Source organism: Schistocerca piceifrons, chromosome 4 (genome assembly GCF_021461385.2).
Source record: "Schistocerca piceifrons isolate TAMUIC-IGC-003096 chromosome 4, iqSchPice1.1, whole genome shotgun sequence".
Lineage (NCBI taxonomy): Eukaryota > Metazoa > Arthropoda > Insecta > Orthoptera > Acrididae > Schistocerca > Schistocerca piceifrons.
In genome coordinates this window covers 800,248,018-800,272,658 of record NC_060141.1, presented here as the reverse complement: position 1 = coordinate 800,272,658, position 24,641 = coordinate 800,248,018, and the positions used below count along the sequence as shown (strand labels likewise).

The 24,641-nt window shown below is 42.7% G+C and overlaps 1 protein-coding gene across 1 annotated transcript in view; it reads left to right on the top strand.

The window, feature by feature from the left end:
* The window catches only part of LOC124796184, a 70,629-nt gene extending 47,258 nt beyond the window's left edge, over positions 1–23,371 (top strand). Inside the window, exons 4-5 of the mRNA XM_047260274.1 lie at positions 9,948–10,118; positions 23,070–23,371. Of these exons, the coding sequence (XP_047116230.1) occupies positions 9,948–10,118; positions 23,070–23,371 (473 nt within the window). The remainder of the gene's footprint in view (positions 1–9,947; positions 10,119–23,069) is intronic.
* The last annotated feature ends 1,270 nt before the right edge of the window (positions 23,372–24,641 follow it).

Below are 24,641 nucleotides of genomic sequence, written 5' to 3'. Positions count from 1 at the left end.
TCCCATTGCGTTGCCACAAGCACCCTTAGGTTCTTCATTGTTAATGACACATTGTCCATCTTCACATCTTTGATCAGGTACCCAGAGCACATCCTTTTCCCATCCCTATTACCGTTGATCTCAGTTGGGGAGTGAGTGACTGTTTCGTTTGTGGTTTCGAGACTAGAACAGCTGTAGTGCAAAGATATGTGTGTTACTTAAGATTTGTTGCCAATGTAGTAGTTGGACTGAACAGTGAAAGCTGTGCCTACGGGGGTAGTAGGTGCCTCCTCCCGTCCTCTTTAGGGATGAGCAGAGTGAGCATTACAGGGCACTCGGCCGTTATTCAGCGTTCGGTTTCCGAAAGGCCTAGATCTTGGGCTCTCAAACTTCTCCCGTCGACCGCCCTTCTGAAAGTATTTTGTCCCATTCACCGCTTTTATTTCCATTCGCAGCCTTCTCATACTTGACACAAAGCTGGCCCGCGATATCCCGTTTACTTCTGTCCAATGAAATAATAATAATAATGATAATAATAGTAACAAGACGGTCTCCTTCGAGTACATTGTCATATACTTTATTCAAAGTGTGTAAAAGTAAAAAATTATGACAAGTATATAAATAAGCACGGCTGCGGGTGCAATTATTGGAACCGAGCAAATATCTGTATTGCATCACATATTTTTATACAAATTAGTTCACAGATTAGCCAGATAGTTAAAGTTTAACTGTTTCCATTTATATTGCTTTTAATTCATTTAGACACTTTTAATATTTCAAAGATCACGACATACAAATAGGGACAGAACAATAGTCAACAGTTCTTAAACTAAAAACTGTTCTATTCAAACTGGTCGTCCGGAAAGCAAAATATGAAAGAGTGAAAATGTGCGCGGTTCAAAATTCAGAACTTTTCTGGCATTTGTACGTTAAGTGTGCTTGAACTGGCGAAGAAAACATATCCCGTCTTGCTTAAATCATTGAAAAAGCGGCTTGCACATTCCCTTCCAGCTGCAGTCGAGACCGTTGTTGCGTCTTCATTAATGCCGCTGGGAAAAGAGTGATAATACGTCCACTGCCCTTGTACTTTTATTCGAATATTCATTTCGAGTCTGCTCTGATTTCATTTCATTCTATCACTTGATAGTTCTACTACCCTCTCTTGTTCTACTTCTGACAATTCGTCTGTAAGTTCCCATCGAACATATTATGTATCAAGTCATACTCAGATAAAGGTTCTTGAAATTTAACTTCGAACTGTTGATGAAGGTTTTCGAGGCGTAATACACCAATTCTATTAATTTTCATTCAGACGAGACAAAATCTCGCAGTTCCCGTTCTTCACCTGGGTTTTCCAATGTCCAAGTTCTCCCTCAAATCCAAGCACTTTCTCACGTAGAAAAATGATATTACTATTTTGATCTTGAAGTATTCAGTAGTAAAACTCGAGGTTCATTCTTTAGCAACGCAAGGCAGTGAAGAAATTTACCGCGAGACAACCAACGTATCTTTGTGTACAACAGGAATGAATCACAAGTACCGCGCATTTCCTCGCAAAGAATGGAGAATAGCCTAATGTTTGAAGCTCGTGCTACACAATATTTAAAACACCGACTACATCGTTCAGCACTTTCTTGATTTCAGGCTGTCCTACTTTAGAAGCCAGAGCCTCCCTCTGTCTACAGTGTGTGAATTTTCCAGGAGAGGAAACAGCACAAGCTCTTGCCATAAACCCCTTTTAGTTCCAGTAAATACTGCCATCCCATCGACGTATACACTAACACAATGTATTCAGCTCAGTAAGTTGTCAAAAAAAAAAAAAAAATTCACAGCAAGGAAAATATTTTCGCCTGTAGTCCTCCCTTCCCGAGCTTCACACAATAGAAAGGCCTCATGGATTTCATTTTCATAACAGTAGCGTACAAAAGGAGGAATCTGCGAAAGATTTCCGATATAAGCGCTGTCATCAAGTTGCAGGGCCAATTTTGGACTACCACGATAACGTGGTAATAATAAATTTTTCACAGCAGTGGCTGTTGCATGAATACGACGAGCCATAGAGTTACCTGAGTGATATCGACTTCACAAGTTCGCCAAACCTCTCTCTGTGCATGATTTCGCACATTTTGACTTACTGGAAGAATTATCTGTTGCTATTTGGATTTTGGAATTAAGTAGGATACCTCAAGGGATACCCTTAACGCTTTCTTAGTAACTGATACCTTTTTTTTTTTTTTGAGAAAACAGGCGTCTTCTTTTGCGCACTATGTGATCAAAAGTATTCGTACACCTGGCTGAAAATTACTTACAAGTTCGTGGCGCCCTCCATCGGTAACGCTGGAATTCGATACGTTGTTGGCCCACCCTTAGCCTTGATGACAGCTTCCACTCTTGCAGGCATACATTCCATCAGGTGATGGAAGGTTTCTTGGGGAATGGCAGCCCATTCTTCACGAAGTGCCGCTCTGAGGAGAGGTATCGATGTCGGTCGGTGAGTCCTCGCACGAAGTCTGCGTTCCAAAACATCCCAAAGGTTTTCTGTAGGATTGTCAGGATTCTATGCAGGCCAATCCATTACAGGGATGTTATTGTCGTGTGACCACTCCACCACAGGCCTTGCATTATGAACAGGTGCTTGATCGTGTTGAAAGATCAATCGCCATTTCCAAATTGCTCTCCAACAGTGGGAAGCAAGAAGCTGCTTAAAACATCAATGTAGGCCTGTGCTGTGATAGTGCTACGCAAAACAACATGAGGTGCAAGACCCCTCCATGAAAAACACAACCACACAATAACACCACCGTCTCCAAATTTTACTTTTACTTCTACACACGATGTCAGATGACGTTCACCGGGCATTCGGTATACCCACACCCTGCCATCGGATCGACACACTATGCACCGTGATTCGTCACTCCACACAACGTTTTTCCACTGTTCAGTCGTCCAATGTTTACGCTCCTTACACCAAGCGAGGCGTCATTTGACATTTACCGGGGTGATGTGTTGCTTACGAGCAGCCGCTCTACCATGAAATACAAGTTCTCCCAGCACACCAGCCCTAACTGTCATAGTACTTGCAGTGGATACTGATGCAGTTTGGAATTCTTGTGTGATGGTCTGGATAGATATCTGTCTATTACACATTGCGACCCTCTTCGACTGTCGGCGGTCTCCGTCAGTCAACAGACGAGATCGGCCCGTACGATATTGTGCTGTACGTGTCCCTTGACGTTTCATCTTCACTATCACATCAGAAACAGTGTACCTGATGATGTTTAGGAGTTTGAAAATCTCGCGTACAGACGTATGACACAAGTGACACCCAGTCACCTGACCACGTTCGATGTCCGTGAGTTCCGCGGTCTCTCACGATGTCGCTGATATGGAGCACCTGGCAGTAGGTGGCAGCACAATGGCCCTAATATGATAAACGTATTTTTTTGGGGGTTTCCAGATACTTTTGATCACATAGTATATATTGCCCGTGACAATGAAAAAGTTCGATGGGTTTACTAACGTTGTCTAGGTGTTTTCTCCGCAAATGTCTCTTCAGTTTCAACCTGTCGATGGCTAAAACCTCCAAGCGAAGAACATATTGTGGTCGTTCACCATATTTCAAAAGAATACGTGTAATCAACATATTTATGCTAATAGGAACAGAAGATGACAAGAAAGAAGAATTTATGTTGATTAATTCAAATCTTTTTCCTTATTAGAATTGCGCATTTCCAAAGGAGGCGAGACAGTTCGTGAATCACTTCCATGGGATCTCTTTTTATCACTGGGAATCCGGCACTTAGCCATGCGAATGGCGGAACTTGTATCACTTTATTTTAAATCTGGTTAACTTCTTCCACTACCTCCAAGTACTAGAGGTCAGCTTCTAACTCACTTATCTATGAACTGATTTCGGAAGCATGGCTGAAGTCGAGTGGACAGTCACAGAGTCTGTGATTAATCGTATGTTCGTGTAGATAGTGCTGCAAGGGTTTGGCGGTCACATTGTCAAACGGGTTGTTGTCTAACACTGCGGGCAGGAGCTTTGTGATGAAATATTCCTCGCGACATGTTATGCATTCCTGCTGACATGACCTACTGGTCAGTTTTTATAAGACAGCAAATTAATAATGGTGCAGTTTTCTAACTTGGTTCATGGAAATGAAAATCTGATGTTAGCAGTATATATTGTTCACCGGAAGTCCTTTCCTTACATAATATTCTAATGAAAACCGGAGTTCCCCTCTATTACTCTCTACGCCGCCATCTTTGATGACGGACACCCTGAAGTTTCCGACAGGCTGTTTGGTAAATCAAGTGTGAGTTACATTGTAATTGAAATCATTAACCTGTTCCTTTTTAGCACCATCACAGTCAGGGTTGTGTTACAGACATCTCCTGTAATCATTTTTTTAAAATAAATTCACTCTGTGTATATTAGAGTTTCTAAAGAAGGCATGGAGCTCATTTCAATCCAGTGGTATGAAGTTAATCGTATGGGGCTTACACCACGTATTATGTATGTTGCTTTCAGTTTACCCTCACTTACGTTTATTCATTTTCGTTAACTTTTTTCCTTTGTGCCTTAGTAGGCTAAGTGGCCGCAAACGTTATAACAACGACTAGGCATGTTCTTGTATTGGTTTCTACTTAGTATCGTAACGGAATGACAATGTGGAATATTTAAATGTTGTTGCGTGTGGAATTATTTGATTTTATTCGTTTTTCTCTGCTGGTCGTTATCTACATATGAGCATAACTACACGGAGAAAGGATCATCTGCTTCCTAAGTTAAGGATAGGATTTCAGTGTAGTGCGTGTGCACTTTAGCTGTTAATCGAAGAACTATCCAACAAGATGAGCACATAATTGTTTTATTGACTTCCATTCACCCACATGTCGTTGGCTGCACAGTCATTGCAGATTTACCTGTGTTGTAGAATTTTATGGCAAGCTAAAAGTGTGATCATGTGAAGGATCTGCTCGGATGTATTGATAGTTTATATTTATTTTACACGTGATTTTGTCTACTTGACCTCCACTTGCGCCCTTTTTATGATATCTTGAAGTCACACATTCTTCCCGCAAAATCTATGCAGCATACCCCCAGTAGCCACGTGCTGTGACAGGTAATCAGTTTATGGTTGGCATGATTATAGAAGGTACGTGTGAGGTCCACTTTAATCCCAGAAACACAGCTATGGTACTAATATGGTGCTGTAGAACCACGCTGTAAACACATTGGAATGGACAGTACAAACGGAGTAAACATCGTACTGTGTCGTTTCTCCGTCTAAATTTGAGAGAGGATATTGAAGTTGGATAAAGGAATTAAGATGGATTCATTTCATTGTAAAAAGGTATGTATTCTTAACACTATTTTAAGAAACCACAATAGTTCGTCCAGAAATTCGATGCACGTTTCGTGTTTCACATGCCCTCTAATTTCCCACCCCATCGCCATATCTGCTTATTATTTATTACGATTTTTCTATGCGTTACATTAAAACAGCAATACCTTGTTACTGGTTTCAATTTACCGTCACGTATGCTATGTACCCTTTTGCACTAGCCAAAGTGGTCATGTAAAAGGAGTTTCATTTTACGAATTTCCCAGCTAAATTAATCTTAGAGAACAACGGCTTAAAGCAAAATTAAGAGCAGACTTCACACCCAGAGTGAACTCCAGAGTTGATGTGGTATGTAACCTTCATTTCCGAGATCTATCGACCTGGATTAAAAATTAAGCAACTGCAGGACGTCGTTGTTCCCTCAGTTTTCCCTTTTTATCCAGCTTACAAAGTATGAAAAGTCAAACAAGAATGTAAGCCTTTTATTAAAATTCAGTGAATGCGAAATACAGAAACGAAGTAATGGAAATACTGAACAAACTCATCATTAAAGTTTTACATCAGACATCTCCCTATGCGAATACCGTTCTTCCATTAACATCCTGTGTGACATTTTAGACGAAAAGGTGATCAAAGTAGAGCAAAATAAATTGCGACAGAAACTGCAGAGGGCGCGGGCTAAACTTCTACGAAACTCAATGAAACCACCCATGGATCGCAGTCTTATAACAACGATTATCACAAAATATTTTTATATACTTCTGTTGAAATAGCAGAACAAGATCCATCTTCTTGCTCAAATAGCAAATTTCAAAGAATCGTCTTGCAGCTAGATAGAAGATGCTACAAAACGTAATGTAGTGATGGGATCGGTACACCCAAAGGATAGAGGAATGCCACATAAAATGTCTGGCAGTTGCCTTCTGTGAGTTCACTGTCCCACTGTTTGGGTGACAACTCATGCGGAAATGGAGTTACGAATCCTGCAAAAAAGAGATTAACTTTAGAAGCTAAGCATTTGAATTAGCTTAGAGACATTGTTCCTTGATAGTGGATGAAATTGCATTGGAACACCAGTTGCAATTTGATGGAAAGCTGGATTTTTTCTTTGGTCATAAAAACACATCTGTTAACAAAAGCTATTAGAATTCTATTGATAACAATCCGTAATTAAGAACGACAAGAATGTGAGCGAATGTGAAATTCTCGCTACTATTTACTATGCTTCATGATAGCGTGTTTGTATACCTAGCATCTCTTCACCAAACGGATCACCAAACGGATCCTCTGGAAGCAAGTACGCAATCTGACATTGTCTGTTACCAGATATATCGACGACAGCGGATTTCTTTCAGTACGTCTATTTACAAATATTCATAGGACCAACGTAAATATGATGTGACGCCTTTCGAAAGGTAAGAACTTGAAGTGACAAATTACTTACCCAAATGATCCGAGGCGACCATTATTTCTTGCGTCTGATCAATCACAAATTTTAAAGAACATGAGGCACATATTTTTTAAAAGATCGTGTTTGATGCAGAAGACAGATAAACGGCTCTCATGTGGAAAATGTGTATGAACTGTAAGGAAACGAAGCAGTAAAACCTCTCTGCTTTTGACTCGAATATACGCATGCCCTAACAACATAGAGAAAATGAATGTTACGTGAGCGAGGGCTATAGTTTCTACACCAGTAATAACAGTTGTGAATATCTTCAAACACATTCTGGACATCCAAAAGCTCGTTTGTTCCAAGACTGCACAGCGACCATGTATTTCATGAAAATGATTTAGAAATGGTTCAACATGCATGATGTTTGCAGTTGTAGCAACACTAAGTTTTTCCCTGACAGAAATCATTTTATCAACACAGATGATTACTTCATTGGCTGGAAAATGAGTTCCTTAGGAGTCTGAGGATATGAAAACAATATGCCCTGAGCAAGGAATGGCTTCCCTCTGAAACGAGACTTGCGGGGCAGTTCGTTTGACTACTTGTTCTACAGTAGTGTGTGTGTGTCTTCGATACTTACCGTCTTCGGACTTTCATTTCGTGCTAACAAGAATATGTAACAGCAACTCTATAGAAATTTTCTTTAGCACTTTGAGGAGAAACTCGGGCATAAGTTACATGCTGGATTCAAGAGCTGTAGTACAGGCCATCAGCGGAATCTTGAAGGCAGGAATTTGCCTGCATCAACGATATCACCATGCTCGTGACATGTTATTAGCTGCGACAGGTCATCGGAAGTGATACGTAAGAACCCAGAAACAGCGACCAAAGCACTGCAGAAACTTAATGCGTCCTAAGGCACGTATAGCCTCTTCACAAAATTTCTTTACCGACAGTAGTTTGATGTTAGTGTTACAAATAATAACAATTTTGTCATTACAATGTAAATCTGATGTCTTTAATTTGATACAGGTTTGAAGATTGTATCAATTAAACTTTGCATTGCTTCCTTTTCTCTGTGGTTTCGATGTGAAGGGAATTAGAGAAGGAGTTAGTTGCGAATCGTGTTGCAGCCTAATTCAACGATAAAACTGTAGTCCTCCATTAATGGATATGGTTTCCAAACAAGGTAAGAGTAATGTTTTCTTCTATCATTCAGAATTATTGGTGTGGATAGTAAACATTGTATGTAACTTTGAGTGTAAAGTTCCAAAATTTGTCAGTATCCAAACCTGCAAAATTTTAAATCGTCAGTTTTCAATGTTTAGAAAACTTCGAAGATTTCGCATGTCAAGTGAGACTCCAGGTCATATTGAGAGACTAGACCAGGTAATCCGCGAAACTGATATACCAATCACCTTATAAACAAGTGCCTGAACGTTTCGAAAAGGCGAAATATTTAAATAACAACACAATCAACAGAACAGTAAATCTGACTGTAGCAGATGTGAAAATTGCGCGTAGGTTCGTTCGGGCACTCTACTGCACGCTTGGGACGCTCTGATGGTGAACTTGAGTACTTTTTGTGTTTGCGCTTTTCCCCGGTCTGGAGTACACTAGCGATTATCATCCATACAGTAGTAAATCCACCATTAGTTACGTTTTTCACACCGTATTCAGTAATAATCAAAATTAATTCAGCTCCCTAGGCAAATGCATACTTTGTGGAAACAGTTTTCTTAAGAATTATGGCCAGTTTTCATTTTTCACAACGAATTTCTTTTCCAAGGATCTAGACGACCCTGCTTTGTTACCTCAATTTCCTTCTGCTTTCTTTCTTTTCTGTTCCTGTTCGCGAGCATTATTCACAGGTGATGAGCGGATTTCCGATTTTTAGTCCTTCTTTTTGTGAATTGGCGACAATTTTAGTAACGTGAAAGTCTGAAATGAATTTAGGCGCTTGTAGGCTATGTTCCGTAGTCTTTCCTGTCTGCATTTGCTTCGCTGGACCTGAGTCTCCAGTTGCGTTTTACATTCGATAATCTGAACTGCAGTTTTGCCTCCTGTCGTTACACGAAAAGGAGAAAAATTCTCCACCGAATAAAAATTAGTATTATGTGGGAATTTTCTCTTTTTATTCACATTATTTAGGTGCGTTCTGTACTGTTACTGTTCGGTAACAGTACAGAAGGCACCGAAAGCCTGTAGGCACGTCTAAATAAACCGCCTCAGGGGCTAGTACTCTTTTCCGAAAGTTCAGTAGATGGTGACTTTATTATTATATCCCACAACATGGTACAAAGACAGTCGCAATTGCATGATCGAAGCAAAAAATATCATGTAGACTTGATAGGTAATGCGTATATTAAACTGCAGTGACTGGTTGGTTAAGACCGCTTTCATTACGAGGCGTGTAAGTTACTTTCAACCCTTATCTGAAAATAATTACGTAAGAGCAGCAATAAATGTCTAGTCTTCATGTCACTACACACTCCTACAATCGCTAGGCAAACCCAGTTAGCCGATGAGTCCAGCCAACACAGAAAAAAAGTGCGTAGTCTTATATGATCTTCCCGTATTGTGATGTGGGTAAGAGATCGTAGTTCTTGCCTAACACATCCACTTCCAGTGAAACGATACAACGCCTATAAGATTTTACAAAACGTAATGCTCAGGGGAAATCAGCTGGGATTATTATTCGGCCCCTACTGATAAGTGCTCTTGCGACATTTGCCCAGAAAACTCCAGGGTTGTTTGAACTGGCGCGAGATAAATTACTGCGATGACGGCATGTTTACAGGGGAAAAAATGTAAAGGAGAAGCAATTTTCAGCTTTTATGGAATAAGACTGTTGCTTCAAGAAGGAATCGCCCGTTTACTGCTAAGCAGGGAGCTCAAGATCTTTGTTGTGTTTAATTATTCTTCTGGTAGTCCTACGTCGTGTCGTCGAATACACGACTAGGGAAGCTACTGTTTGCTTCCAGTGCTGTTCCGGTACGGATAAACATTTGTTTCCGAAATTATAAAGGCAATTTGTAACACTGGAATCCTTTCCGGAAGATGGACCCGGAATCTCTTAATACCTTATTCAGAAGGAGCTTATAGAGGATTTGATTCGAGACACAAATTACGCTTAGGTCGGGAGGCGGGCAGTGGACGCGGTATTTGTTTAGGAAACCCGCTTACAGGTAATTTAGTAGGGACGGTGGGGTTTCCGGCAGCCGGTGAAGCCGTGGAGGTGCAGTCGCAGGCGCCACCCAGCTCAACACTGCGGCCTAGCCTCGCTGGCTGCGGCGGCGCCCTGCTAGCGCCAAGCGTCCTTCAGAAAACTTACGACACGCAAGTCCAGCATGTTGGAAGTGCCCTGTACCGAAGGCAGCTAGTGAAGAAAGGTAAAACGAGTCCTTATGCTGTCGATTATCAGCTTATCACGTTTCACTGATGGTTCATAGATTGACATTTTAAGACGAACACTGTCACCACGTATTATTAATCCCCGTTTCCTACTGAATGCAATTTACACTGAAGACACGTGGCATGGACTCGAATAATGTCTGAAATAGTGCTGCAGGGAACTGACACCAATAATCCTGCACGACTGTCTATTAATCCGTTCAAATGGTTCAAATGGCTCTGAGCACTATGGGACTCAACTGCTGAGGTCATTAGTCCCCTAGAACTTAGAACTAGTTAAACCTAACTAACCTAAGGACATCACAAACATCCATGCCCGAGGCAGGATTCGAACCTGCGACCGTAGCGGTCTTGCGGTTCCCATTAATCCGTGAGTGTTTGAGTAAGTGGAGATCACTTCTGAAAAGTACGTATCATGGTGGCCTTCGGAGGTGTTTGAACTCACAAGAGTGTTCCTGGAGCCACTCTTCAGCAATTCCGGGCTTGTGGAGAGTCGCATTGTCGTTCTGGAATTGCCCAAGTCGTCGATGCAGGTGATCAGACAGAATGCTTACGTACGGGTCACCTGTCAGAGTCGTATCTAGACGTATTAGGGGTCCCCTACCACTCCAACTCCACACGCCCCACACCATTTTAAAACAGAGCCTCCATCGGCTTGAAAGTCGCCTGCTGATATGCAGGGTCGATGAATTCAAGAAGTAGTCTCCACACACATACAGGTCCACCCACTCGATATAATTCTAACCGATTCGTCCGACCAGGCAACATGGCCGGACTGAGGGAGGACATAGAAGCAATTCAGAGGTGGGCTGCTAGATTTGTTACTGCTAGGTTTGATCATCACTCGAGTGTTACGGAAATGCTTCAGGAACTCGGGTGGGACTCTCTGGAGGAAAGGAGGCGTTCTTTTCGTGAATCGCTACTGAAGAAATTTAGAGAACCAGCATTTGAGGCTGACTGCAGTACAATTTTACTGCCGCCAAATTATATTTCGCGGAAAGACCACAAAGATAAGATAAGAGAGATTAGGGCTCGTACAGAGGCTTATAGGCAGTCATTTTTCCCTCGTTCTCTTTGGGAGTGGAACAGGGAGAGAAGTTGCTAGTTGTGGTACGAGGTACCCTCCGCCACGCACCGTATGGTGGATTACGGAGTATGTATGTAGATGTAGATGTTTCCAGCCATCAAGACTCAAATGTCGGTGCTGACGGCTCAGGCTATGCGCAAAGCTTTCTGTCGTGCAGTCTTCGGCTCCGAAAGCACATATCGATGATGTTTCGTTGAATGGTTCGCACGCTAACACTTGTTGATGGCCCAGGATTGAAATCTGCAGCAGTTTGCGGAAGAGTTCACGTCTGTCACGCTGACGTCGCTAGTCCCGTTCTTGTGTGATGTTTTTCGGGCAGCAGCGATCTCGGAGATTTGATGTTTTACCGGATTCCCGATATTCACGGTACACTCGTGAAATGGTCGTACAGGAAAATTCCCGCTTCACCGCTATGTCGGAGATACTGTGTCCCATCGCTCGTTCACCAACTACAACACCACGTCCAAGTGCACTTAAATCTTGATAACCTACCACTGTAGCAGCAGTACCCGATCTAACGTCTGCGCCAGACACTTTTCGTCTTATATAGGCGTTGCACACCGTAGCGCCTTATTCTGTCTGTTTACATATCTCTGTATTTGAATACACATGCCTATACGAGTTTCTTTGGCGCTTCAGTGTGTGAAATCATCTATGAAATTCTAACCGAAAACGAGAGCAGATTACTTCATTTTAACTGTTATGACAAATGAAAAAGCGACGTGGCACGAAGTAATTATCCGAATGGGACGGAAATCGGTAGGTGAAATGTACATATACCGGCAAACTAATGATTACAATTTTAGAAAAATTGGGTAATTTATTCAAAAGAAAGGGCTTTACAAATTATGCTAGTCAATAACACTTTGCTCCACCTCTTGCCCTTATGCAGGCAGTTACCGTGCTTGGCATTATTTGATAGACTTGTTGGTTGTTCTCCTGAGGAATATGGTGGAAAATTCTGTCCAACTGGCGAGTTACCTCGGCAGGAATCCCGAGAAAATTGGAAAGCACTGCCCACGATGCTCCAGATCTTCTCAACTGGGGTAGATCCGGAGACCATGGTCACCGACCTAAGTTTTCACACGTACGAAGACAAACAGTAGAAACATGCGCGGTGTGCGGGCGGACATTATCTAGCTGAAATGTAAGCCCAGTATTGCGTGCCATGAAGGGCAACGAAACGATGCGTAAAATATCGTCGACGTATCGTAGTGCTAGAAGGGTGCAGCAGAAGACAGCCAATGGCATCCTGCTATGAAAAGAAATGCCACACCGTACCATCATTCCTGATTGTAAGGCTTTATGAAGGGTAACAGTCAGGCTGATAACCCACTACTGTGCGGGGCGTCACCAGACACGTCTTCAGTGGTGAGTCCCGCTTCGAAATGAGTCCTGATGACCAGAGAAGACGTTTCTGGAGACTTAGGAGACTGCCGTGCGATACATCCTAGATAATGGTCTAGAGTGGCATTTCTTGTCATAGCAGGACGCCATTGGTTGTCATCTGAGGCACTCTTACAGCGCAAACGGTACGCAGTCGATATTCTACGCCCCGTTTTGTTGTCCGTCATGGCATGCCACCCTCGGCTTACACTTCAGCAAGATAAAGCCCGCTGGCACACGGCGACAGCTTCTCCAGCTTGTCTTCATTCTTTGCATACCCTACCTTGGCTAGGAGGGTAGCCGCATCTCTAGCCAACTGAGAACGTTTGAAGAATTACGGGCAGAGTCCTCCAACCATCTTGGGACAATTTGAGGCGCCAATTGGACAGAATTTGGTGCAAAATCCCTTACGAGAACATCTGAAAACATTATTGATCTGGCCAAGACGAATGACTGCTTGTCAAGTGTTATTGACTGGCTCAATTTGTAAAGGTCTCTCTCTTGAATAAATCATCAAATTTTTCCGAAACTGTAATTTTTTGTCTCTACATGCACTTCACTTCTACCGATTTCCATTCCACTGGGATAATTTTCTCGTGGTGCATGGTTTTTTGTCTTCGAGTGTACACACCATCATTGTACCGTTATCATGCATGTCAATATACTATGAGCGTAATAAATAAACTCTATAATAGTAATAACAATCACAGCAACAAAATCGACTTTCATGTGAAATGACTTACTTGTGAGAACCGCTGAACACTAATATAACGACTGGAGGCACCGGTTTTCCTACGCCGTTTCGTGCATGGTAGTGTGTTGAGTTTCGCTGTTCCCATAATTGGGTCCACTCCCCGTACCTTATAATAATAATTCTCTTCGCTATGTACAAGCTAGATGACAAAAAATCAGCGCTGTCTTCAGATGACATGTTCTTCAAGACAGTGAAGTCATAGCTGACAATAAGTTCTCATTGATCGCACGAAATGTCAGTTACTACAAGAGCTACAAATTTTGTAGTAATGCTACAAATTAGTTTCTCCCGCACAGCTGAGTGGTTAGCGCAGATTGCTGCACTGCAGAGGACCCTGGTTCGATTCGTAGCACAAAGGATTTTTCCTTGGTGGGAGGACTGATACGAGGTGCTCTCGACCTCGGAATGGCAATTTAGGAGTTACTTGACCGCCCAGGAGTGGCTCCACCGTTTGGAATGTCTGCAAAATAACCGGGAGAGGGGTGTGCTGACTATGTGCAACTTCATTTCCCATCCGCATGTCAAATCTAGGCAGAGGATGACCGGGCGGCCGGTAGACGTCTCACGAGCCGTGAAGGCGATTCAACTGTGCCCCGGTGACATGAGGCATTGTCATCTGTAAAAATTCTATCGTGGTTTGAGATCATGAAGTCCATGAATGACTGCAGATGGTCTCAATGCAGCCGAACATAACCATTTCCGGCCAATGATGGGTTCAACTGGACCAGAGAACCCAGTGCATACCACGTTTATACACCCACACCATTATGCAGCCCCCACCACCTTGCATTGCCTTCGTGACAGCTTGGGTCCATGACTTCATGGGGTCTACTCCCCACTCGAACCCTACAATCAGGTCTTACCAATTGAAATTGGGACTCATCTGACCAGGCCATGGATTTCCAGTTGTCTAGGGTCCAGCTGCTGTGGTCAAGAACCCAGGAGAGACGCTCCAGTTGATGTCATGCTGTTAACAAAGACATTCGCTTCGGTCGTCTTCTGCCGCAGTCCATTAATGCCAAATTTCGGCGCACTCTCCTAACGGATACTTTCGACGTACATCCAGCATCGAATTCTGAGATTTTTTCACGCAGCGTTGCTTATCTATTAACACTGACCATTCAACGCAAAGCCTCTGCTCTCAGTCATTAAGTGAAGGCCGTTGGCAGTTGCATTGCCCATGGTGAGGGGTAATGCTTGTAATCTGGTAATATCGGCACACTCTTGACACCGTGGAACTCGGAATATTGAATTCCCTAACGACTTCCGAAATGGAATGTCTGTTATTCCTCGTAGAGCGGCAATAATTTCGCCGGAAACCTATTTCACATGAGTCACCTGAGTAGAAATGACAGCTTCGCCAATGCAATACAATACCCTTTGATGGTTGGTATACACGGTATTACCACCGTCGGCATATGTGCGTATCACTAACCCATGACTTGTCAGCTGAGTGTATTTCTCTGTGGTTGCAAACGCTAACCAAAGCACTATATGCCAAGACTGTAGAAAGTCTTCCACTTGTGATACGGTATCATAGACTTGGAAACAATTGGCAGCATATTGCAATTTTATTTCCAAACACCACGACCGGTTTCAAATAATTATGCGCCTATTTGGAGATATGGTCAGAGTCTGTCTGTAGATCTCCATGAAGTTAGGCTTACAAGCACAGATTCCGTCTGCGTAGCTCCACGCCGTTACGATCATTGCATTTGACAATGGCCTTACCGGCTGAAACCGGCCTAAGTGTTATAAAATAAAACTAGCGAAACCGGTGGTGTTCTTTGTCTGCCAGCAATATCTGCAGTTACGGATCCTAAACCACCATGTTCAACATGTTGGACAAGAGAAAATTATCATAACCCCACAATAACAAATAGTGACATGTGTAACAAGCATTTTATTGATGCGACTTCATGTGAAAGCTGCCGCTGCCTCTGTATCACGGGCTCCCCGGTTCGACTCGCGGCCGGGTTGGGGATTTTCTCTGCCCTGGGACTGGGTGTTTGTGTTGTCTTCATCATTTCATCATCATCATCATCATTTGTGAGAGTGATTAGATTGGATTGTGAGAAGAAAATGGACTGTGAAAAAAATAGGACTTAGTACGAGCCCTGATGGCCGCGCAGTTAAGCGCCCCACAAACTAACCATCATCATCAACATCATGTGAAAGCTGTGCTAATTAATGCGTAGTCCTTAAAATTAGTTTCGTGAGATGTGACACTCATTGTCTTCAGTCCGGACAGGTCAAACTCCTACTCATTCTAACTATGCTTCTTTCATCGTAACCAGTGCCTTTCAAGCTAACAGCAGTGTATTGATGTACTGGATAGTAGAGTCAGTCAGGCCTTGCTGACGTTAGAGCTCTGTTGTGAAGTACGGTGATAATAATTGAAGGATTCGAGTGATACATTCAAATAAATAAATGTCGAAAGGGACGTTATAATCACCAATTTCTGTCTGATCCTCGAAACTGTCATCGATTGTCGGCTGTGGCCAATAAATCGGATGCACGCTGTATGTGTAGACGGATCTTTGCATTAGAACACGGGATCCTGTAGCTATCTTGCTATGACAGTGGTAACCGAGTTGAAGGTAACGTCTTCCTGGGTGTTGGGTAGCGTCATGTTCCTCTTTAATATCTTCTAGACGGTCGACGTTTCGACCCATTTTCTGGGATTGTCTTCAGAATCTTCTGGTGTTCACAGTTAGTTGAACAGTCTAATTGGAGCTGCAAAATTAGATACAGTGGGAACCCACAGTATGAATGCGCACAGAAATTTGACTGCGTGAAAAACACATTACAGCAAGGAAGGTGACATGTAGATCAAGTAACAGATCAGGAGGTATCACAAGGAGAGCTCTGCGACATCAACGCAGAACTTTATAATGTAGTATTATGTAAGATATGCAGGGCACAAATTATGCAGAAGCTGACAGGAAACGTTTACATTCAACGAGTAAATTTTTATTGGAACATACAGAGAGCGAAGCATATTTTTTTCCTAATGATGGGTGAAGAAGCACAGTTTCAACGAAGTGATCAAAACTGTCAATACTCTTCCGACGGAAATCCTAGAAATCTCTGTCACACAGTCTTAGAGTGAAAATATGGTGCGAACTAATCTTTAGTCAGAATAAGGAGTCCTTTTCGTTTAGAGGATGAGTGACAGCTAAACAGTATGTTGACTCGAGCTGGCAGACGTGCCATCGAATCAACAAGTCAGGCTCCACTTGTATGCTGCCAAGTAATGCTATTTGCGAACTTCACTGGAAAGCGTACATCAGCGTCTTCGGCAATGAGTCATTACAAGAAATAATAGCAGTTCGTGTTCTGCCAAATCACTACATATGTCAATTAATGCTTTCGTCTCTGGTAAAATGAGAAACTAAAATTTTGTATCAGCCTGTGACGAAGAAGTCGAGTGAAAATATAACGTGTTTAAAGGAGATATCCACTAGAAGAAACTGAAATTTAAATACGTAAACAGTCATCTGGCAACAACTTTCTTAGCAAACAGATATTCAGTCTGAACTTTCAATATGTTTTATTCCCAAAAAAGAGAATTACTCACACCTAAGTCAAATCACTTCCCAGCTTCCAACAAGGTATATCTAGCTCGGTTTACAGCTCTCTTCCAATATATGTGCTTGTTGAGAAATAAACTAACTCATACTGTTACAAAGAAAACATAAAACATATATATAAAACAGGAAAAAATTAATAAATCCGTAAGTGACTTCATAATACCCGTTGCAATATTATAGGTGCCACTGCATGCAGAAGGAAAGAATTATTACTCGTACTAATTCATGTGTTAATAATATACTGCTAAGATTATTATTGGCCATAGCATATTTCAACGAAAAATGTATGTAAACTGCAATATATGTTTGTAAAGTTTTTCAGTACCATTGACATAACACTGCCGATTAATGAGTGCAATCGGCTAGTAAAAATTTCTTAAGTATATAAGGCGAAGCAAAGTCTATTGCAACCTCCTTTTCTTGTCAGATACGTTTATTGTTCGATACCCTCAAGTATTAGAAAAATGAAACATTGGGTTATGACGCAGGTGATCATACTTCGGTAGCCGGAAAATGAGGGCGAAGGTGCGAGTGTTAAGACCAAATATTAGGCCTGTTCTTTGTTTCACGTGATAAAGTAAACGTGCACCTTCGACACTCGAGGATGGAGCCCACGAAAGCGGCAAAGAGTAATAAAATAAATTTGAAAACATGAATGATAACAGTCCGCTGCAATTCCTTCGTCATGATATATCAGTAGTTACGATGTTCCTTCGTCATTTTCAAAGTATAGGACCGTCTATTAATCATTGTTTTTCATTTAGCTACGTGTACGGGTGGAGGACGTTTATGGGTCGTGAGTTTCTAGTAAAATGATTCAGTTCTCTGCATTTAAAAACGATAATTTTCTGTCGCTCAGTCGACAACGTAATACTGTACACTAAAGCAACTATAAGAAGTTATAGCAAGAAAAATTCTTTATAAATTTAGGTTGAAATGATAAACAACGTACAGTGTGTTTGAGGAGGAATATCGCAGGAACTGTGGTGTAAACTGAATAAAAAAATCGATATAACACATGTCCAACTTGTATTGGTTACAGATTTACAACTTTTACAAGGTAACGAAAACAAATACTCACACAAGGTGTTACGTTCAAATTTAATTTTCATTAATTCCCAAAAGCATTATCGAACGTTTTTGCACAAACATGTAGCCCTTCTGTAGTCTTCTTGGAGTTCCAGGATGAAGTTATCACTCTGTAGTTGGTCGTGCGCTGATATGAAAACTGCTGGCAGACTGAAAGTGTGTGCCGGACCGAGACGCAAACTCGAAACCTTTGCCTTTCGCGAACATGTCCTTTCCCGACTGAACTACCGGAGCACGACTTATGACTCGTCTTCATAGCTGCACTTCCGCCAGTACCTCGTCTGCAACCTTCCAAACTTCACAGGAATTCTCACGCGGAACTTGCAAGACTAGCACTCCTGGAAGAAAGGATATAGCGGAGACTTGGCTTACCCAGACCCCGGGGGATGTTACCTGAATGAAATTTTCACTCTGCACCAGAATGTGCGCTGATATGAAACTTCCTGGCAGATTAAAACTGTGTGCAGGACTTAGAATCGGAAGATCACTTGCCTACGAAAGGCAAAGTTCCTGATTTCGAGTCTCGGTCCAACACAATGTTTTAATCTGCCAGAAAGTTTCATCTTCGCGTTCATTTATGAGGATAGTGCTATTCATAACGCGAAAGATCAGTTCGTCTCCTGTATTTTCTTATTTCTTTGTAGATTTCGCACTTGCAACCACGCCAGAGGTAGAAAACTAAGGGGGTCGAGCCCAGGGACACTGATGGACAAGAAATGTGGCGATTTCTACCTACATATCTTCCAGGAAATGTTTGGTTTCGATGATGTTTCTTCTGATGACTAGAATGGGCAAGCCCCTCCTTCGTGCTTGCCTTCCTTCCTTACGGAAGCTCTTCCAATAATGGAGAGAGATCATTTTCAAAAATGTCTTTAAAACAAGGCTCTGTAAGCGGATGGTGTAACACAACAGGCCCAGTCGACTGTTTACCTGTCGTACTACACCACACATTTACAGAGAAGCGTTCTTGAAAATATGTTTCTACAGAGCCGTATGCATTATCGTCGGACCACCGATGTGAGTTACGACTGTTACTGATACCATCACGAATAAACAACGATTTGCAGCTAGGCAATGACAAAATTCCAATCGTCTTCCTTAATCTCTGTCTCGAAATTGTTGAATCTGCTGATGTAATATTCGCCACATTCTTGTATGTAAAACTTGGAGATGTGTAGAAACTCTGCTTGTGCTTGTTGAAGGACCACATTCTACCAACTGAATAATTTCTCCTATTTAAACCATACTGAAACACCCTGCTAAACCTTCAGGACAGGACAGATAGAATAAACTGTGGAAAGCGGCCAAAATAGGGGGCTATCAGTTACACTCTAACATACAACTTTAGTATTTGATCGAATATTACAGCGCAAATATGAAACTTTCTGGCTTCGCACACTCCGCTGCAGAGTGAAATTCTCATTCTGGTATTACAGCGCAGATTTCCGACCTTAACTACCGACTGAGCATGTCACACAATCTTATGGCTTAATGGCAAAACCTCTTTAATTTTTAAAGTGGCTGAAGGCCCATGATTTAAGAACACAGCTACAATAAATTTTCAAAGGCAGAAGGCCCAAAGCTTTATCCTTAAGTAAATTTAAAAAAAAGGAGGCTGAAGACCCAAACAATCTGAGACTTGACAAGTAAGGAATTTTAATTTTAAAACGGCTGAAGGCACATGATTTAAAAACACAACTACAATAAATTTTCAAAGGCAGAAGGCCCAAAGCTTTATCATTAAATAAATTTAAGAAGGGAGGCTGAAGGCCGAAACAATCTAACACTTAACAATAAGGCCTTTTACTTTTAAAAAAGCTGAAGGCTCATGATTCAAAGCACAACTAGAATAAATTTTTACAAGGCAGAAAGCCCAAGGATTTATGCTTGAATATTTTTTAAATGAGGCTGAAAGCCCAAACAATGTAAGATTTAACAAGTAAGGAATTTAAATTTCAAGACGGCTGAAGGCCAATGACTGAAAAACACAACTACAATAAATTTTCAAAAGGCAGAAGACCCAAAGTTTTATCCAAAAAATATTTTAAATGTGGCTGAAGGCCCAAACAATACAAGACTTGACAAGTAAGAAACTTTCAATTTTAAAACGGCTGAAGGCCCATTATTTAAAACCCAACTAAAAGCATACAAATTCAAACCATCGGGTATGAGCCATTAAAATACACAATCAAACACCAATGAGAAAAGGCGATAAAGCCAGCGGCGCTCAGGAGTTTCCGTGGGTCGGTCTGCACTTGAAATATTAGGGTTCGCTTAGGGGAGACAGGTAGTCGGCCCAACTATATCCGATCCGCCGGCAACCCAACCAAGAGACAGTCAACGGACCCACCGACAAGACGACTTGCTTTCTACCCGACCAGTACACAAGGAACTAGAAAGCCAAAACGTAAAAGGCGTAGCCACCCACAACACAGTGGGCATAAGCTGTCAAAACTACACACACGTGTCGAACAGCGACAACACGGTGAGGAAAGGACACTGCCTGAATTTTACGTCAGCGGCCAGGGCAGGTAACCCGAACGCTAACGGCCACAAGGCAGAAAATTCCGCTGGTGCACTTGGACTCCCAAGAACCAAAATACAGTTAGACTCCACCGGATGGTGGCCAAACATTCGCCAACTCGAATACTCGATGTTGCTCACGGGAATACCCCCAAAAGCCAACCATGAAAGCCAACGGCACCATGTGAACAGACTGGCTTTGGTAATTAAATCACCACTAAACTTAGGTGTCCTGGGTCGGTGAGCCACGAATCTCGTAGCAATCCGAACAGCTCCCACACACTCTGACAATGCATAGAGACCGCCAGCGGGCCCGGCCCACTGCGCCGCGCGGAGATTTCCTGGCTGATTCACACCAACCGACCGACTGCTCAGAGCCAGTACGCCGACAACTTTTAAAATGACTTGTCAGTCAGAATCACACAAAGTACGCACACTTTCACGAACACTTGCACGAAGAACAAGACAGTACTAATGGCAGTGACTGTACTATAACAGGGACGAATCACGAGTCGGCTCACACAGCCAACCCATAAGCGATAACCGGCCAAATACTCGTCGTCCGGCAAGACGACCGACCTACGACCAACCAAAGTCGTCGCCACTCCAATCGTGTGTGTCGGCAACCGTCGGGCGAGTCATGGCGGTCCGCACCTCACTGCTGCCGCGGCCCGACTGAACTTGTGCCGCATGCCATCTCTGACACTGCCAGGTCAGAAGTAACCGCTGGCACGTTCCAACTCACTGGCAGATCCGAACTAACCCCGAACACACGACGACCGGGAAGTGACAGCAGTCCAGCAAAGATAATACAACAGGGCTTATATCGATAAGCGCTGCTGCTGCCGCTCACGGGCAGGCACGGCGACAACTGAGTGACAAAAGTAATGAAACTAACATAACGAGGTAGCAGTGCAGCAAAAACAGGGTGTTAAGTGCGAGATGGCACGAACACGAGCCACGCACGTCTGACGCACTATGTTCACCTGCACTTTTAGAGGGTGCACTTTTAGGGTGCTTGACGGTGCCTTTCCAGACTCAAGGACTGTAAACACAAGGAAACGCGCTTGAATCTCGCCTCTGCATTGTGAAAATAGCCTACCGCATTGTCTCCAAGAAGCAAATACCATATCTGCATACTCAACAGCGTAAATACGTGCTGCAGGCTTAAAGGATACGAGAAGCAAAGTAGGATGGTTAGTACTTAACGTCCTGTCGAAAAGCTCTGGTTAAGGATAGACAGGGAAGAAAATCAGGGGTACTCTTTCTGTGGAATCATTCCTTCATTTACCTTATGCAGGGATTTACAGGAAAATCTAGATCAATATGGCTTCATCCACTAAGCTAGCCACTGTAAACTGTAAAGTGAAACTGCCCCACAAACCATAATCATAATGACAGCTGAAAAATTCTGTTGTTTAAGCTCAAGCACAGCCTGATATTCAAAATAAAAATGATAATCAACAAATAAATCCGTAGCAACTGCAACATTAAAAAGCGAATTGAAGATTACCTCCAGGTCTTGAACGGAGGACATAAGATGAACAACAACAAAAGCAAAACGACGATAATGGAATGTATTCGAATTAAGTCGGGTGATGCTGAGGGAATTGGATTAGGAAACGTGACACTTAAAGTAGTAAAGGAGTTTTGCTATTTGGGGAGCAAAATAACTAATGATGGTCGAAGTAGAGAGGATATAAAACGTAGACGGGCAATGGCAAGGAAAACGTTTCTGAAGAAGAGAAATTTGTTTACATCGAGTATAGATTTAAGTGTCAGGAAGTCGTTTCTGAAAGTATTTGTATGGAGTGTAGCCATGTATGGAAGTGAAACATGGACGATAAATAGTTTGGACAAAAAGAGAGTAGAAGCTTTCGAAATGTGGTGCTACAGAAGGATGCTGAAAATTAGATGGGTAGATCACATAACTAATGAGTAGGTATTGAATAGAATTTGGGAGAAGAGGAGTTTGTGGCACAACTTGACTAGAAGAAGGAATCGGTTGGTAGGACATGTTCTGAGGCATCAAGGGATCACCAATTTAGTATTAGAGGGCAGCGTGGAGGGTAAAAGTCGTAGAGAGAGACCAAGAGACGAATAAACTAAGCAGATTCAGAAGGATGTAGGTTGCAGTAGGTACTGGGAGATGAAGAAGCTTGCACAGGATAGAGTAGCATGGAGAGCTGCATCAAACCAATCTCAGGACTAAAGACCACAACAGCAAGAATGCTTTCTTTTTCGAATTATTTTCTGCTACCACTCACTAAAATACTTACTTGCAACACCTGGAATTTTAGTGAAAGAAGACGACGTATTAGGGAGATACGTGTTTAACTTAAGACTAAGATGTGTTTAACCTCTGCGTGTTTTGGAGTTCACCCTAAATAAGTCAGCATTCTTACTTCCTTTCTTGCTGATTAGTGGTATGACCAAACTCAGAAATCGTCTGGACCAATATTAACTGTGAGAAGTAACCGCCCGCCATTCTTCACAGTGAACGATCACATTCCGCTCGCATTCCCGCCCCTTAATCCTCCCCTGCCGCCGCCCCTTAGCCCATTCGCGTCCTCCAGCGCGCGCTGTTCCAGCGGCAGGCGGCCGGGCAGTGGGATTAATGCTGCCATAAATCGGGCGCGATCTAATCCTCTTCACAGGTCCGCCCGCGTCGCTGGAACACTGCTGGACCGCACCGGAGCGCACCTGGTGCCGGCGGCCGCCCCTTCTGCCGCCGTTGCCGCCCCCGCACGTCGGCAGATGGTCATCGCTATCGATTTAACAATTATAACATTCCATTAGCTCGCTGCCGGCAGAGTGAAAGGGGCTACCGGCGGGGCGGTTCTCCATCAACGGCGCTCTGGGCGCGGTACGCCATCGCACGCTGATTCTCTGCTAAGGAGGGCGAGGGCGCTGGAAGACACCTTGAGCTTACTGCGAGCGACGGGCTGGATTCAGTAAGAGCAGCGCAGTTAATTCACAACGAAAGGGGTCAAATACAGAGCGTCATCGAGAATAAAACCGATACAACTTGCTTTCACGCAGAAATCTGAAGCACCGTAGCAAGTTGTTGTTGTTGTTGTTGTGGTCTTCAGTCCTGAGACTGGTTTGATGCAGCTCCCCACGCTACTCTATCCTGTGCAAGCTTCTTCATCTCCCAGTACTTACTATAACCTACACCCTTCTGAATCAGCTCACTGCAGTCAACTCTTGGTCTCCCTCTACGATTTTTACCCTCCACTCTATCCTCCAATACTAGATTGATGATCCCTTGACACCTCAGAATATGTCCTTCCAACCGATCCCTTCTTCTAGTCAAGTTGTGCCACAAACTCCTCTTCTCCCCAGTTCTATTCAGTACCTCCTCATTAGTTATGTGATCTACCCATCTAATCTTCAGCATTCTTCTGTAGCACCACATTTCGAAAGCTTCTATTCTCTTCTTGTCCAAACTATTTACCGTCCATGTTTCAGTGCCAAACATGGTTACACTCCATACAAATACTCTCAGAAACGACTTCTTGACACTTAAAACTATACTCGATGTTAACAAATTTCTCTTCTTCAGAAACGCTTTCCTTGCCATTGGCAGTCTACATTTTATATCCTCTCTACTTCGACCATCATCAGTTATTTGGATCCCCAAATAGCAAAACTCCTTTACTACTTTAAGTGTCTCATTTCCAAATTTAATTTCCTCAGCATCACCCGACTTAATTCGACTACATTCCATTATCCTCGTTTTGCTTTCATGTTCATCTTATACCCTCCTTTCAAGACACTGTCCATTCCGTTCAACTGCTCTTCCAAGTCCTTTGCTGTCTCTGACAGAATTACAATGTCATCAGCGAACCTCAAAGTTTTTATTTCTTCTCCATCGATTTTAATACCTACTCCGAATGTTTCTTTTGTTTCCTTCACTGCTTGCTCAATATACAGATTAAATAACAACGGGGAGAGTCTCACTCCCTTCCCAACCACTGCTTCCCTTCATGCCCCTCGACTCTTATAACTGCCATCTGGTTTCTGTACAAACTGTAAGTAGCCTTTCGCTGCCTGTATTTTACCCCTG